The sequence below is a fragment of the Rhamphochromis longiceps genome, linkage group LG15, assembly GCF_057381845.1.
Source record: "Rhamphochromis longiceps isolate RC_006_pf linkage group LG15, R_longiceps_female_GT1.1, whole genome shotgun sequence".
Taxonomy (NCBI): Eukaryota; Metazoa; Chordata; class Actinopteri; order Cichliformes; family Cichlidae; genus Rhamphochromis; species Rhamphochromis longiceps.
In genome coordinates, this window is record NC_140571.1 from 18,263,491 (window position 1) to 18,281,570 (window position 18,080).

General features: G+C 41.7%; 1 protein-coding gene across 4 annotated transcripts; it reads left to right on the forward strand.

The window, feature by feature from the left end:
• Positions 1–66: 66 nt before the first annotated feature.
• garem2 (GRB2 associated regulator of MAPK1 subtype 2) lies at positions 67–17,845 on the forward strand. Of its 4 annotated transcripts, XM_085381616.1 has the most exons (9): positions 67–1,773; positions 4,262–4,402; positions 9,901–10,031; positions 10,668–10,833; positions 11,522–12,372; positions 12,727–12,759; positions 12,869–12,989; positions 14,605–14,774; positions 15,501–15,700. In XM_085381616.1, exons 1-9 carry the CDS (start codon positions 1,662–1,664, stop codon positions 15,552–15,554), a joined length of 1,779 nt encoding a protein of 592 aa, XP_085237742.1. In that variant the 5' UTR covers positions 67–1,661; the 3' UTR covers positions 15,555–15,700. The 4 variants fall into 4 exon arrangements, with proteins under 4 accessions (XP_085237742.1, XP_085237743.1, XP_085237741.1 ...); XM_085381617.1 differs by lacking the exon at positions 12,727–12,759; XM_085381614.1 differs by lacking the exons at positions 12,727–12,759; positions 12,869–12,989 and having other exon boundaries at positions 885–1,773; positions 15,501–17,844.
• Positions 17,846–18,080: the final 235 nt, after the last annotated feature.

Below are 18,080 nucleotides of genomic sequence, written 5' to 3' on the forward strand. Positions count from 1 at the left end.
TTCATAAAGCAACAGCACGAGATTTTCTTTTTCCTGTGGTGACCGTAGACACACAAAGACTAACCAAAATAAGATCACAATCAAGAGAAGGGTATATAAATGATCCTTAAGCTCTTCTCTGAACAAAACCATGAGAAGACTTAAGTGTCTGCACTGTTTTTAAATAAAAAGGCCTCTTGATGATTACATTGAGGTCAATACATTCTTAAAAGTATACAAGTGGGACTAGTTTATTCACATTGTTGTTGATGCTTTGTAATACAAATATTGCAAGTCCACCAACTATATTGAGCTTGCATTGCTTTATGGTTAGACTCTAAATTCAAAATGAACTATGAACTGTCACATCCCAATTAAGGTTTTACATTATTTAGTCAGGCTTGTACTGTTTTGGACAGTTGTATCCTTTTGCACTTTAGTGTTTCCTTTTGGAAGGAGGAGGGGAAAAGCTGGGAATAAGTGAGCTATTTATAGCCAGTGAATCGCAGTTTGGGTTTGCATTTTAACTAACTGAATTGGGAATAAGTTGCAGCACTACTATATTTGGCAATGAGTGGGTGTTAAGAGTGGTCAGTCATTCTTGGAAACCAGGAATCTCGGTTTTTGATGTGCTGAGGTCACTTGATAAAGCTAAGAACTTACAATTGTATATCCAGCATTGGTTACATTATTCTTGTGAAGTCCACACTCATCTGTTCAGCTGCACAGTGAATTGTAGCATCATGACTGATGTGTTGACAAAAAATCAATAGGAAATAAATAGGTTTGTGTGTACAGTTATGTTCAGTGAACTGAATGAGTTGACTGGAGTCCTGCCTCGGGCCACAAATTAAGTGCTGTGTGAGGAAGTGTGGCGTCTTTTTGGCTGGTGATGAAATTAATGCATACAGCTGTTTAAAAAAAGTTATGAACGTTATGATCATTTTGGAGGTTTGTGCTGCAGTTAACATACAAGCAAACTCTAGGAGACTATTACAGCAATACTGAAGCCCACAGCCTTGATGATGGCAGTACTTACTGCAGTGCTGCTGAATTAGACTATATTGTTTTAAGACAGATGTGCCCAACGAGATGCCAAGGGAGTGTATATCATTACAGTAAATGACAGGCTGTGGATGAGGTCTATCTGTGGCCAAAGGCTTTTGGGTATTGAAAATGAATCTGCAGCTGACGAAAACCAGACCTAATGCTTGCCAAAGGTCCCTGCTTCTAACATCATGTACCACCTACACGGTTTAACCTCAGCGGACAAAGTGATGTAATAAATAAAGTGGAAAAACACGAGTTACAAACCAGGACAGTCAGAGTGGACATCGGCGCATTTCACCTCCTTTCTGATCATTTTGAGTCCTACTACTAGTTTGACTGGGTTTCGGATTCACTTGTATATGAGGGTGGTGGTGGACAAACAGTGGCTGATAGAGGGGGAGAATGAACGAGAGAGGGCTCGCGCTCCCTCCCTCCCCCTCTCTCCTCTCGAGCGCACCGACTGTGACTCCGCTCCCTCTCTCCTACATTCAAACATGGCGAAACTCTTTGCCATTATACCACCACCGTCACCCTCACCTTTCTCCAGTCCATCGCTGTCATCACCACCAACGCCATCACCATCTTCGCCACCATCGTCACCGTTATCTCCGGTAGCGTGATGACCCGCGAGGATGGAGAAGTTGTCGGCGAGCCTGTCGGAGATCACTTGGAGCCCGTTGGCGCTGCCGCTGGACGCGGTGGTCAGCAAGTTCCGTCTGCCCACTCTGGTCCGCCTGGCCCACGGTAAGAGACATAAACCTGCTTCACTGGGTGATTTTACCTCCGACACGACCATAAGAAACTTTTTACACTTTTTTTGTTGTTGAATTCTTTTGCCAACTGTTGTTAGTTAACGCTGAGGCTCCTTATCACTACAATTATCGTAACCGTGACGCTAGTGAAGAAAAATGATGACGAGTAATGAAGAAAAGGGTGAAAATATAAATAAAGTGTGTTTGTGGGAAGCTTTAGAGTATAACGTTCGGTGGGGTTTAAAACAAGTGTCCAAATTTAATGGAGAACGTGTGAAGTGCTTTAATGGCATCAAGGTCGGCAGAAAAAAATACCTTTTCCGGTTTTAACTTTCAAAATAAATGTTCACATTCGTCAGCGCGTTTAGTAAGAGGGAAAACTTGAAATGCAAAAAACTGTAAGCAGCTAACTTGAGCAAAACCAACAAATCTATGAGCACAACGAATTGAATTACTCTTTAATTTAGGCAGATGTTTTGTATAGATGAGTGCAATAGAGCAGATTAAAATAAATGAATTTAAAAGAAAAACATTGGCTTTTAAATAAAAACAGTATAAATAAAAAAATGTGTTTTACTGGTCTGCTAATATTAAAATGCGATTACAGTAAACTTCTCTAAACTTAAGGCACTACAGATTAGTAGAGGATATATTACATGCTCAACATACGCTTTCATTTACATGTCCAGTATATTATATCTTTGTTACGTTGCTCATGTCTATGTCACAAAAATAAATAAATAAGTACATACATCAATGGTAATACGGGATTAAGAGTTAATAGGTTTTATTGTTGATCCCAGTCGCCAGTGCCAGGTTCTTGCTCTTACTTTGAAACCAATCTGATGGTGTTTCCGTTAATATTTTAGTTCAGACTGGCCACCTTGATACACCCGCTGTACCCGTGCCGCACTAGTTCACTGACACGGGCAAGACGCGTTTTAACGTTAGTGTCAAGTTTTCTATTAATTTCTCATGTTTTTCGTTGCCAGCGTGATCCTTCACGTTCACCTTCACCAGATTCGGTGTCTTTAATTTGGAAACGGGCGACGGGTGTCGTGGCCAAAGTTGTTCCAGTCTCAGCGAGGCCTGGAAAGCAACAAAGTATCTGTTGTGCTGTTGAAGTGCTGCTCAATTCTATTCATATGCAAATGCTGTAATCTGTCGGCGAATGTAGTGAATACTAACGAGAAGCAACTCTGGAGAAGAAAAAACCCCTCCAAGTTTCCCCGCTGCACAAAAGCGCGCACCCGAAGCCGTGTCACAGTCCCGGAAAAATTACGCACCTTACTCCCGGCAGCGCGCCTGAACATCGCATAGAGAGACCTCCCGTAGGTGTTTATTAACTGCACTGTAGTTACCCCACTCGTGATGCCTCCTTTTTTGTATATCCAGCCAGCCCAGATGGTAGTTAATTATTTACAGCAGGGCATGATGACAGCTCCGTTTCAGGGCAGCGTCAACAAACAACTACAGTGTTTATCCATATGGTGTGTGTGTGTGTGTGTGTGTGTGTGTGTGTGTGTGTGTGTGTGTGTGTGTGTGTGTGTGTGTGTTTTCTCCGGCAAGAGTGGGTAAAGATGTAATTGAGTGTGATGGGCTGCAATATGAACGCTGCAGACTGCAAATTAAATAGCCACCCAACTGACTGCATTGAGGCTACACAAGGAAAGTTTTCAACCTGTCTGACTCCCTTAGAATATATCAGAGTGGTTAGTAGTGGAAGTGTTTGTGGGGTTTGTCTCAGAACCTAGAAAAAAATAAATGAGTATAACACTTCTCCTAAATTGAAAGGAAACTTCAAAAAGGCATTTATCACAGACCCTTTCAAAGCTCCCTCCCAACTAAAGAAATACCTAGGTGCAAAAATCAAAGTTTAAAACAAAACAGTGGCCCAAACATTGAGGTTTTGAACAGGGAGAAATGTTAAGATAACAGAGAATTACTACATCCTCAGGCAAGAGCGATATAAGACATACTAACATCACAGTTTAGTACGAAGCATTGAATTGGAATGAGCAAAACTTCCTGAAGAAAGCTAACATTGTTTCAGTAGATAATGTGCTTTATTTCTTCCAAGTATCCTTTTCTGTGTTTATAGTCAGCCATCTATCAACATGATTGTTTGACTCAAAGGCTTGGGAGTAACATTGTGTTGCGTGATTGAATTGTACTGCTGTGCTATCAGCAGAAATCAATGCCACTGTGCTACACAGCTCTTGTGAAAGCCGGACTGCCCTGTTTGTGTGTTTGTGTATGGGGGCTGTGTAATTGTAGGTTGCCAGTTGCATAGCAGGGTCCTGATGAGTAGGTTAGCGGGGGGTGATCCATCACTGATTGTGGTAATTATGTGTGCTTTTTACGAGGGTGTTTTAATGTTTTCCACTGCTGAGTTGCTAAGTGTGACCTTAGAATTGAGAAACCTGAGACTTGCACACTATTTGCCTATTCCTTTCTGAGTGTGTGTTTGTTTGCTGCAGGTGAATGTGTGGAGGGTCTGTCAGAGGACGATGTGGTGCTCTTACACTCCTGCCGTCAGTGGACCACAGTGACGGCCCACAGCTTAGAGGAGGGTCACTATGTAATTGGTCCCAAAATTGACATCCCTCTGCAGTATCAGGGTGAGCATGCATCTGCACATACACTTTGCTTTTATACATCAGCGGGGAGAAAACCTTTGTCCTAAATATATAGATTTTCCCTAAAATGTTCATTTGCTGCAGGAGTAAAAAACAGGTCAAGAATTTCTACAGGATTCTTTTTCTCTGAAAGCATCTACAAACAAAATAGCTGTGGATCAATAAGCTGAAAGTTCAATATGTTATTTTCTTTGTGTTGTTCCTTCAAATCTTATAATACCATTTAATTAAAGTGTTAAGATTTAATTAAGCTTAATATACAGTACTGTGCAAAAGTCTTGAGTCTCGAGTCCTATTTTAACTTTCTTCTCATCTTTTAAAGTTGTCTTGAGCAGTAGTTCTTCAGGCTGTCTGAAGATTTTTCAAAGCTTTTCTTTGGAAATTGGCTGTTTTTCACTCATTGTCAGTCTCTTCCTTGTAGCTGGCTATTTCCTGAGAATTCTTTTGATTGTTAAGCCACTTAACACTGACCTATGAATCATTCAAAGATCAAAAGGCACCTCAACTCCACGAATGGACCAGTGTTGTGTCTACACATAACAGACAACTTAGCAAAGAACCAAAGCAGCCTGTCACCAAAATGCATTATTTGTTACAGTTTCTTCAGTTATATCTATGCAAAATTCTACAGATAACACATTTTGAGAGATATAAAATAGCAATTTTGCACTAAAAAGGTTATTTTCAAAGTACTGCTAGCTGAAAATTTGGCATATCACAGCATGGTGTGTACAGGCAAGAAAAATTATAGCAGATGAACCACACCTGAAAGTCATGTCCATGAGAAATAGGAAACAAATCTAGCAAACACCTGACTTGGGACCTGAGATGTGCATCTGCACAGTCTACTGTTTGCTGAGGCCTCATCAGAAATGGTCTCAATGGAAGGGTGGCGGTCAAGAAGCCATTCTTAGAAGGGAAACAGGGAGAAAAGGTTAAGAAAAGAACTGGACTAAAAATCAGTGGCAACAGATCTTATGGAGTGACGAATCCAAACTTGTGGAGAGTGGAGGAGGTCAGGAGCAAGCAACAAAGATTGTCTAGAACCATCTGTAAAACATGATGTCTCTGTCCTGGTTTTGGGCTGCATTTCAGTCCGTGTTGTTCAGCATCTTGTCAAAATTGACGGAATCATGAATGCAGAAAAGCACAATCAGATTTTGAGCCACCGTGCAATACCATCTGCAAAGCATCCGATTGGCAACAGCTTCATTTTTCAGCATGATAGTATTTACAAACACATTATTGCCAACCAAGTAAAAACATACCTGTATTTAAAAAAAAAGACCAGTGTCTCAAGACTTTTGCGCAATACTCACTATGACTGCATCCTGTGTTTGACACAACACAGTTTGCCAGCATGCTCTAGGGATAAATTGTGCAGCTGTATTTCTACTTAAGAACAGCTTCAAGCACAGTGCTCAGTAGTTTTTTTCCTACATCTATCAAGAAATAAAAAAGTTTCACATAATTGTCATAAACGAACTGAATTTATATTAATAACGACCCTCCCCAACTCCTCCCTCCAGGGTTGATTGGAAACTTCCCTTCTTTGTGTGTTATGTCAGTAAAAACCACTCCTTATTAATGTGAGGTAATTCATAATTAATAATAGAATTGCTGATGCTCCAGTTCATTCAGGAGAGTTCACACTCTTGTTCAAGAAAATGAAAACACCTTGAAACACACAAACCTTCCCCTGACCCTGTTAGTACCAGTAGAAATGTTAGCGGACATCCTACACTTTCCAATCTATTCCAGTAATTCTGTCAGTTTTCTGCTAAGTAATAAAAAAATAACACAATAATCTGGAGCCATTAATTTAACTTTTATTCTTCAAATCTATCAGAGTACCTCTAAACGAATTACAAACTAAAATAATCAGTTATTTAATTTATACTGGGTCTTGGTGTAGTCAAGCTATTCTTAGCTCCTCCCCATTTCAAAACAACTTTTATCTGATTGGTTGTCCCTCACAAACAGAATGTTTAAAAGAGAGATGTGCGGGGGTCATCTTTTGACATTCAGAGCCTTGTGCCTGAGGTGGCCATATTATGGACATCCACGCACTCTGATATTATACAGATCCAAAAGTTGAAATACTCTAAACAAGTTTACTTAAACCAGAGATTTCGTCCCTCATTATGCAGTATAAAACTTTTCCTATCCTTAATATGATCATCTGCCATTGTAACAGACAGGGAATGAATAAAAGCATAATAGAATCTCTTTGCGGAGGAGTTGCGTACTTTAAACTCTTAATGTACAGATGAGCACATCTTCTACTACCACCTTCATTCACACATTCACTCGTGTACCATGTGACCTTGTCTGACTCCAGTTGTCCACTGACTCGCGTCTTCCTGCTGAATGAGTCTAGCCAGCATGACCTCACCGGAGCTCATCCCCACCATCCCATTGTTCCGACTCTCAACCCAGTCACATTATTCTCAGTGTAACTGGATCTTAATGCCTTCTCTCCATTGCTTCCTCCACTGATGGAGTGCTGATGTCACCTCACGCTACAACATTTGGCTGGGAGGGGGGAGTATGTTGAGATCATTCAGCATTTCATATCTGAAACACGTGACAGCTAGTATTTCCCAGAGATTAGAAACACAGAAAGTAATAAAATAGCAAATATATATATATTACCAAGTAGAATAAAGAATGCCCAATAAAGGTAACAACGATTCACTAGTTTGTTCAGTTTCTTTGTTTTTTAAACTTATTTTATTGGTTTAGTGTTGAGATTGGATTGAAAGCTATAAATTATAATACGCACAATAAAGGCAAGCTTTTGTTTTATTCTTATATTCATGAATGCTTATTAAAGATGGTGAAATATTTTAATTAATAAGGTCAGCTTAAGTCCTGTGAGCCAAAGAGCTCCGGCTTCAGACTCAGCTCAGGCTTTTTCTTTTCACTCTTGGCTCTGCATGATGTCATGGAGAGGGGATATCCTTCCTATAGTCATAACTAAGGAGGTGCAAGGCTCATTAAAGGATAAATGGGAATTACTTTGGACTGACTGTTTAAAGCTGCTCTAGTAAACTCCTAGATGTATAAATAAATAAATCTATGCAGAGTCGGAGATATGCAGATTTTTTTCAACTTAATGGCATTGTTCATTAGCATTGGTTATTTTTTCCAACGTTTCTGTTTATATCCGTTTTAATGTAGAACTTTTGGGGTGTTATCAGTATAAACAGGAAAGATCTGTATAGCCTCTTGTAAGCTCAAAAAGTGGTTAATATTAATGCCTAATTTCAGGATCTGGGAGAGTGAGTTGTTCTTTTATGTTCTCACTCCCAGCGGGTAACGGCCCTCAATTAATTGCTTGAATAATCAGAAGACAGTCTTTTATATGACTTGACTTTCACATTGTAGTCTTAGGCAGAGCTCTGACAAAAATCAACACACAACAAACAGACTGTATTGTCTGCTTCTCCCAGCCAGCTGTGACCCCCTATTTTTCTCTTTTCCTCTTGCAAGAATTGCACAAAGTAATGTTGCCCCTCTCTCTTCTTCACTACACTAAACACAGCAACAATGGACAAACTCAACCAAAGGTCCCTTGCTTACATTCAGTGGGTTTAGAGCCCTTGTTGTGGCCAGTCAGCTCATCCGTGCAGTTCAAACATAAAAGTTCTGGCCACGGAGAAAAGCTGATTAAAACATGCTGTGTGCTTCCAAGATTTAATTAAAAAGGAGTATCTGTCCAGCTTTAAAGATAGAAGGCTGCAGCTCCATAATTCTTTTAGTGACCTATTCTGGCTGTAATCCTTGACTTTACTTGTGTTGTTTTGTTTGTTTGTTTGCAATAAATATAGTTGTTTCTTATTTGTGTCTAATCAGTTTGCAATCGTGAAAAAGTGTGTTCGTAATCAAAGAGTGGTTTTTTATGTGATGAAATCAAATAGGAGACCCTGAAGCAAATCATCAGCCTGACATCCTCTTTACTTAATGATGCATTCCAACAGATCCGAAAAAGACGCATTTACATGAACGCATCCTTTTAGCACTACTTTTGTGTCCCTTTAAATATGTTAGATGAGTTGCTTTGGAATCACAGGCCATCGTCTGTGATGAGCTAATGTCTGTGTGATGACTTCATACAGGAAGTCTAAATAAGCGTAGGATGAGTGCAATATAGGTTTCCCCGTGGGGATGGACAACAGGATGCCTCCCTCCTTCTTCTCCTCCCTGCTTGTCTGCATCCTCGTCTACCCATCACTGAGAGGCTGGGATGACAGAGGACAGAAAAGCTGAATGATCACTTATCATGAATGGGATTAAGGGAAGCAACTGAGGCTGCAACCACCCTTGTAAGGTGGACCCAGTGGCCAAAAGCCTTATGTGGAAGCCTTTACAAATACCAGCCTGCTTTATCATATAGCAAGAGCAGCTTTTTAATATGACGTCACATCTGTGTTCTGTTGCCTATCAGCGACATTTGGAATCTCACTTTTGACTAAATATACATTTCCAGAATTGAGCAGGGCTTTGTTTAGGTTGGTGGTAAACCTTGTTTTATTTCCAACTCCTACTCTTTGAGGGGGTGGTGGGTTGTGTTGAAAAGTGGGATTTTGCTGGTATTGTTAGGTGGGTGGAAGCTCCTTATCCTAGGGGCTCATTTTGAATTGGAAAGTGGGGGGTGGAAGAAAAAGAGAATGAGAGAGCTTCTGGCGTAGATGATGGTGGAGTTTGGTATTCTACTCTGTCTACCAGACAAAAAAACCCAAAAAACCCCCAAAAAAACTTCTCTTGTTCATTCAAACTCTGACTCTGTGAAAAGAAGGAGGATCCTCGAAAGGATGTAGTCGTTCCATTGCAGTCTGATAAACTGGCCAACAGGAGCAAAGCATTTAAAATGTCCTTTGAACAATGTCGGTTTGGTTTACGGGCTGTTAAATGACTCTTTTCAATGTTGAAAAGAGGCAAAAAGGCAAAAAAAAAATATTTACAGCTTCAACAGCACAAAACTTAAGTTCAGGAGGGTGAAAGATTTACAGACGAGGGGATGAGCAAGGGACAGAAAGAGTCAAAGAGAGAGAGGGATGAGTTTGTGTGTGTGCGTGACAGTGTATGTGTAAGTGTCTCCATGGTGATGTGTCTCTGCTCTGCGTGAGAATGGGGGTCCTTTATTCGTTACTGTGGCAACCCAGTCGGCTGTCGATTGGGAAAGAGCTGGTGCCAGGTCATAGGTCACCGAGGTGTCTTTATATTCCTCTGCTGCAGATGTGTGTGCTTTTATAGTGAAACTATAAGCAGCCGAAAAGGAACTTTTCACCCGCTCTTTTTCCCCGCCTCTGGCTTTTTCCTAACTCGCTCTCCCCTTCCACTCTTCTCTTCCTACCTCTTTTCACTGTTTCTCTTCTCCCATCTCTCAACATAATCTTCTTCTGTCCTCTCTCTCATTTCCTTTGCCACTCTTCACCCCTTTCTTTCCTCCTGTATCACACCGATCTTCTCTATAGGCAAATTCAAGTTGCTGGATGAAGACCGGGACGTCAGGGATCCAGTCCAGTATTTCTCTAGTGTGGAGGAGGTTGCTGGTGCCTTTCCAGACCGAGTTTTTGTCATGGAGACGATCACTTTCAGTGTCAAAGTAAGGCACGCCTATAATGAATTTCCACTTCAGCTTTGCCCTATTTACCACCACAGCAAAAACGTGTTTGAAAGAAAGCGAACAGACACTGAATAGACAATAAAGACAGCTTTAATGAAATCTAAACAGCATTAAGATTTGGTCAAAACTGAAAGGTGAAAAGCCTTCTTCTAAGGTGTTTGAAAAGTGAAGGGACACTCTTCCTTCTCAACATTTCTGCAACCTCCTCAGACTGTGCACTTGAAGTGGATGCTTGAAGTGTGGCTGTCTGATCACAGTCATTTCATATCTAAATATGTTATAACAAATGAAAAAACAAAGGCAAGGATGTTTGTATTACTGAAACAAAAACTAGGTGTAAAACATGAAATGGTGGGTGAAATCTAGTTGCATTGAAGTTTTCCATAATAGCCTCAAAAGAGGACTTTTCACTTTTGTTTAACCAAATTTAGATATAGACTTCTTTTTTCGAGGCCATGATTGGCTGACGAGAATTTGGTCCAAAAAAAAAGGTCCATGGATGGGGAGTGGCTTTTAACTACAGGTAGTTAACTAACCACAACAGTACTTTTATAGTAATTAATCCCTGAGTCATGCAATATCTTATACACATATACATCCATGTCTGTGTTGCAGGTTGTTTCAGGGGAATTTAGTGAAGACAGTGAGCCCTACAGTTTCACTCTGCAGGCTGGAGATGAGCTGTCGCTCATGGGGAAAGCAGAGCTTCTCTGTGCCACTCCCTCAAAGGAAAAGACGGGACTGAGCGCGCTTCTTAGACGACTAGGAAAGACTCCCAGAAGTAAGTCAGGCTGAACTATTGAGCTGTAAAGTTATGAAGCGCCGTTTCAGTTGTAGAACATGCACACGAGAACGAGGAAAACAAAAACACTGGCAGAACTGAAGGTTGCTGAAGTTCATTCCTTTTTTTTTTTTTGAAGAATACCAGTCAGCCGCAACATTTAAGCCTCCTGCCTAATATTGTTTAGGTGTCCTTCATGCCGCAAAAGACAGCTTTGACCTGTCGCAGCATGGACACAGGTTCCCTGGGGCTGTTCGTTGGCAGAAGATCTTATGGGTCCTGTGGATTGCAGGGTAGGGCCTTGATGAGTCCTGCGGATTGGGAGTCCAGACCCGGCAGTGAACACATTGGACTCTTTGTGTGGTCCTAGAGCCATTCTCGAGCATTTTTTACAGCGTGGCTGGGCACATTGTCCTGCTAGTGGAGGTCACTTGTGTTGAAGATATCCTGTTGCTATTGGTGGGTGGGAGGGGGTGGTATTTGGCGCATGTGAAAATAACTTTCAGAACCCAGAGTTTCCCAGCAGAACATTGCGCTGTAACAAGAAGATCAAAGGTATTCACTTCACATTGAAATCTGTGGATTTGTGGTTCAAACATAGACATTTTTGAAAAAGTTAAAATTGTATTATTGTTGTGTTAGGACTGATCCACCCGTGAACTCCTAAATATCTTCTTTGTCTCTTCAGGTAAAACGCCCTGCCTGGTCTGCATGAACCATCGCACCAATCAAAGTGTCAGTTTGCCCTTTGGCTGCCGTGGACGCTTCTGCACACGCTCTCCACTGGAGCAAGGCATGCTGGGGGGGGAGCACACGGTGCGCAGCATCATCGAGAGAGTCCGCCTCCCCGTCAACGTGTCTGTGCCGTCGAGGCCGCCACGAAACCCCTACGACCGTCACGCAGTACGAGAGGGCCACCGCTACAAGCTGCTCAACATAGTCAGCAAGACGGTGGTGCTCTGCATGGTTCTCCGCCATCAGGAAGTCTCCCCCTCCCACTTTTTGTTGCTGCGTTGCATGCCCCGGTTTAATGTGGCCGAGGCCTCCGTGCACAAAGCAGCATTGGAGAGCCTTCTTCTGCGACATGCATTTGACCCAGATGCCTACTCTCGTGCTGTTAGAGAAACTCGGCCAGAATTGGAGTGTATGACTGAGGAGTGTGTGAGCCCACGGCGCTCTCGCGTGTGCGTGTCGAGCCAGGACTCATTGGCACCGGCACTGCAGCGTCTCTCAATGTGCGGGTATGTTGGTGGAGTCTCAGACAGCGTATCTCAGCGCTGCAGGGACTCCCTTGGAGAGCGGCTAGGGGAGGGGCCAGGTGAGGAGAGGGAGTATGTGACTCCTGAATGGACTGAGGGTGAAATGAGGACCGCTGAGGAAATCCCTTATGAGGAACTCTGGACCAATCAAAATGCAGAGGGCTTAGGAAAGGAGCCAAACCTCATATCCTTCCATTCATCTTCCTCACTGGATGGTTCTCTTGGTACCGTGGTGACAAGAGTGTCTACCCCGCCACCTGTACCTCCAAAATCTGATGCTGTGAGTTGCAGTCCTTGCCTCCCATCCATCTTCTCGTTCTTCAGTCTGTCATCCTTCTTATCTGTCCACAGTAGCATCCGGCTGTTAAAAGTCAGGATGGCTGCCTTGAATTATTCATACACAACAGCTCTTAAACCCCACTGATACACTCAACGCAAATACAAGCGCACACTGACTGTAATGCACACTGACTGGAAATGCTGCAATACACCACCCTTACTCTTATAGCACATACAGATATACATAGATAGATAGAGATACATAAGCTGGTCAGCCTCAACATAAAAACCACGTACACAGTGTTGTGTAAGCCTATTTGTGCTGCCAAAATGGCTCTAACCTGTTTCTCCATAGACATGGGATCCCTTAAGATGTCCTAGAACAAAGGTAGTGGATCCTCTGGGAATGTTCTGGCACATTACACAGCTCAGATTGGGATCTGTCATGTCTGGATAACCAGTCAGTGTCTTTGTATTTTTTCCATGTTCTCGAGGAGTTTTTGCAGTGTTTCGGGGAGGATTGTTCTTTTAGGAGAAACCACTATCATCAGTTCCACATTGCCATGGGAGCTGTTATTGACCTGGGTTGGTCGTACGTGTCTACTTATCTCCATCAATGTAAGGACCCAGGATTTCCAAGCAGAACTAGAGAGAATCAGTGCTGTCGTTCACTTCACTCATTAGTGGTTTTTAGGTTGTGGCTGATTATTTCTAATGAATTGAACCGAAAGCTAAAGCTATTAAGACTGCTGAAGCTTTTTAATGTGATTGCTATAAATCAGCACTACAACTCCTAGGAGAAATTTCTTAAACATATAGAGCATTTCAGTTTTTTAATATTATAAGGATTACTTGGATTATGGATTATTGTGTGAATTAACTTGCTGAGACCAGAAGAAAAAAATCTGTCTGAAAATAACCAAAGGAAATTAATTTCCACAGACTTGATTGGCATGGTTGTTTTAGTTTGCTCTTTTTAATATCATATGCAGCAAGGTCCTAACTTCAATAGCAGAGTGGTTATTCAGCAGCTAAGCCCTAGTCTTTCCTAAGCTAGCATGTGTCATTGATTTTCTCTCTTTAAATAACATAGAAATTCAAAGATGTGTGACTAACACATTACCTTTACTGTAAATGGACTGATCATGCGTCCATGCATAGTCACGCCTTCAAGTTCCCATTTGGAGCCAGGAAATCTCCCATTAAAGTCTCATTGACTGGCTCCATCAGAGTTCCCAGGGTTTGGCTTGACATTGAGTTACAGAAAAGTCTGAGAAGGTCATACCTAGGAATTTTTTTTCTTCAGAAAATAAGCATTGCAGGTGATATATTGTTAGCTTTCTTTGTACATTTTTGTGAATTTGTGGTATTTTTTACTTTTGCTTTTGGTGAGACCAAATAACTGTTGTTCTACTGATTACAAATGAATTAATCACCTCTACTGTTTTCGCCTAAATGCTGCTGTACAGCAAAAATGCAGACTTGCCTTAAAATATTCCTTTTGTAGCGCATAATGAAATTTATAACGTGCATTACATGATGTATAATGAAATTTACTAGATTAATTTTAACACTCAAACTGGTGCAAGTCAGGCTTTATGTAGACTATAAAGGTTCTTTTTTAATATGGTAATGCATTTTCTGTACAGCTCTAGTGTTGACCTTAAAGCTGGGGGTCGACCAGCACTTCCATGAATTAAAACATCTCTTTTTTCTTGTCTTTTTAAAGAGGAAATGGTGTCCTATTGAAAACGATGTTGTTTTACCTAGTGAGCTGTTTCACATTTCTAAGAGTCTTCCCAGGCAATGGTGTCCATGTGTAACTGTGTATGTTGTTTGTAAAGCGCACATTTTCATGCTTTTGTTTTGTTTAACTTTTTTTCCCTTTTAAAGTGAGGGCAGCGGAACAGAAAGGTTTGTGTGGGTGTTGACGTCTCCTCTGCAACTGGATTATACCCTGTCACACATAGCGTTCTCCTGATATTTAGCCTGCCAAGACACTGTGTGTGTGTGTGTGTGTGTGTGTGTGTGTGTGTCTAGATGCTGCTACTGTGTGTAAGGACTTTGTTTGAGTTGTAAAGGTCACAAAGTTTGACATTTACTATGTGTTGCACGCACACACTTGCACAAAGCCTCCTGAGAAGTCTATTTTTAAGATTAACCTTTTTTTATTTGGCTGTTGTGTGTGTTATTGTTATGCTTATGTTTCTGTGTGTGTGGTTTGTGCTTGCAGGTGAGAGAGGAGTGTCGCTATTTGATCGCCCCTCCAGTTCCCCCTCGTTGCTCCAAAGGAGGCTCCATCTCCAGTCCAGCTCCCAGCCCTCCTGTTCCACCTCGCTTCCCCAAAACGTCCACCTCCCCGAGACCAAACATCTCCTTTTACTCCTCTGGACTACAGGACAGGTACAGTATAAAACACGTAATGTGTAAATCCTTATTTTGACATACTGGTATCATTTTAGAGAGGATTGAAAGCCTTTTCTGGTTTCACTGCTTGACATGATTGATTACACGAAAAGGGAGAGAATGAAGTTCCTCGAGTTCCAAACTACTGCAAGAGTCCAAATACTGTAGCTTCAAACAGAGCTACTGCAATGGCTGTTTCCAAATAAATTGCAATGAAAAATGTCCAAAAGATATGGATGTAGACACCCATTAGTTTGTAGACTTCTATTTTCAAGTCTCAAGTTTAGATTGTTTTTTCCTTAGTGCAACCCACCTGACGAGCAATAATATTTGTCTGATAAGTCACCAACATGCGGGGAAGTCTTTTTTTTTTTGGCTGCATTTTTCAGCTCTGAAAGGTTACTGCTTACAGATTTCCCGTTCTTGCCCTTTAAAGAAGATTATAAGGTATATGGAAAGAAAGTATGGGAAGGTTATCTAATCTGAACTGACAGAAGCACAGAAAGCAATGCCATTTTACAATATGAAGCTCCATATTGATTGTTTGCTTGTTCTATAAATAGACGATATATGGAATGATACATTTTTTATGAATTGACAGCAAGCTAAGGAGAATTTTTCAGCAGGTAGCTGCTGGAACTTGAAATATGGTCATTTAAATACCTTTGTAAATATGATATGTAGCTGATATGTAACATTTCCATTTTCTCTGTCTTGTCCCAGTTGCTCCCCCTCCCCCGATGCCTCCCTCTACTGTTACCCGTGCTCTTGGGGTGACTGCTCTGCCCCTAATCCTACTAGTCCTGAGCCTGTCTCTGGCATCCCTACAGACAACACAGCCAATCCTCAGCCTGCACAAGCCACCTGGGCAGAGCCATGGGTGGATTCCTTCACTTCCTCTGGACTTCGACTCAGACCGCCACCCCCACAGAGTCGATTTGCTCCCTTTGGGGCGTTGAACCCCTTCAACCGCCAGTCCCCTTGTCCCTCGCCTGAGCCTGCTCCCAATTCCACAACAGATTCTTCCAGAGGCGCGGAGGGTGGTGGGACATCAACAGGAGTCCCTGAGGGGTTGTCCCCGCTCCCTGACCCTACCTGGCGACCTCCCGCTGACCTGTCTGCTCTGTCATTGGAGGAAGTCTCAGCTTGCCTGCGGTTTATTGGCCTATCAGAGGCAGCGGTGTCCGTGTTCCAAAGGGAGCGAATCGATGGCAGCTTGCTGGTGCAGCTGACTGAAGATATCTTGTCACATGACTTCCACCTGAGCCGACTCCATGTGACCAAGATCACACAATTCATACAGGGCTGGAGGCCCAAAATCTAATATACACACTGTCCTGAGAATGTGCCTGTTGGCTGCTGAGCCTCCCTGAATGTGCCTTCCACTGTGACCAACTGGCTGCTGAGCCCAATGAATGAAACTGAAGGAAACAACGCCACACTGTGGTCAAACTGTAGAATTGACACTTGACTGGCTCTAATGCTCAAAGTCAGACTGACATGTTTCCTGTCTGAATCACAGTCTGGCACTACTTTACTAACAAATGGCTACAACAGAGAGCTCCAGGATAAAAGTGCCCTCTTTGGAACTTAAAGTCTGATTTAAACAATGTGTGGCGTTCACACCGTTCAACTTAGAATTTGATATGCAGGGGAAATTTCTATCATTTTACTTTAAATGAGATTTGATGAATGAACAGAATTTCAGCACTTTTTAGACACTTTATTTAGTCATCAATAGGTGTTAAATTAATTTCAAGACAAGGTAATTTAAGGAATTGTAACATTTTGACCCTATACAGGTCATTTAGACATCCTTCTTTATTCACTGAGTTTCAGTGGAATGTAATTGGCACAGATAAAGTGGGAGGTTGTTGTAAATTAAAACTACCTTCAAAAGAACAATGAGGAAAATATGAAAAATATCAGACCTCTGAGCAGTCATTGACAAAATTACTGAGGTTTTGGACTGATTTTTTTTTGGTACAGGTCAGTCTATGCTTCGGGAGGGATGATATTTTTATTAACAGTCCCTTTAAAGGTAACAATGAGTGTTATAGTAAAACTCAGAAATGGAGTTGTAAGAGTACCTCAGATTTCTCATCCACATAGATTGATCAAAGTCCTACAATATCAGGAATTGTCACCACTCAGTTTCCTTGGAAAGCTAATATTTCTGCCACTACCTTTGCTGCCTTTTTCACCCACTGTTTTAGATCCATCTGTGAGTGCTTTGTTTCTGTTATAATCTCTTGTAACATCTGTAGATGACCTAAAATAAAGACAGAAAAGCAACAGCGAGAGAGACAGGGGAGAATTCTTCATTGAACTTGCTCCACCTGGCCGAGCATGAGGTTATCAGCACAAACCTCATCTTCAGATAGCAGACATTAGAAACTGATAATGAATGTAGTCGAATTTTGTAATAAGTTAACACAGCTACTCTTTGCTTTTCTACATAGCATAAAAAAGCCCAAGTTATTAAGTCTTGGACAGAACAGCTGTGAAGTTTGTTCAATGAATTAAAAAGAAACTCACATAAAAATGTATAATAAATAAACAAAAAAAAATTCTACCTAAAATCACTGAGTCAGAAAAATGATAATAAGCACAACACTTCAGTTTCTCTTCTTAGAGCATTAAAAATGAGATGTTTTTACTAGAGATGGACCGATCCGATATTACGTATCGGTATTGGTCCGATACTGACCTAAATTACTGGATCGGATATCGGAGAAAAATAAAAAATGTAATCCGATCCATTAAATATCACGAAAGCACCTCACAAAACTTGCAACACGCCGTAACTCACCTCAGAACGTTAGCACGTCGGAGCAGTATGCATCACGTGATAGAGCGGCTGTGGCATGCGGGACCTGTCGGTGGTCTGGATAGCATTTGGAGCTTCGCTAGCAACCCGGCATTTCATCTCCGACAAAGTTATCCCCGAGAGAAGTAAAGCAAGTGTGTAAGTCCATCTCTGAATGTTTGTAAAGCATTCCTGCGTTAAGCTTAACAAGCGACTGCCTCTCCGGCTGCTACTTCAATCATGAAACTGCTTAACGATCAGCTGATCGGCTTTTCTGTCCCGAGTCTGTCTCTCTGGTTTGTTTTTGGCCCACTTTGCACCAGAAAGAGGAAACCAGCGGCTGAACAACAGCAGCACGTTTAAGCTTGATCAGCTGTTGTTAGAATGTATTTAATATTACTTTCTACTCGAGGATCTTTTTCTACGTAGCTGACGCTGGTAACTGTGCAGGGGCGGATCTAGCAAAGTTTAGCCAGGGGGGCCGATAGGGCATG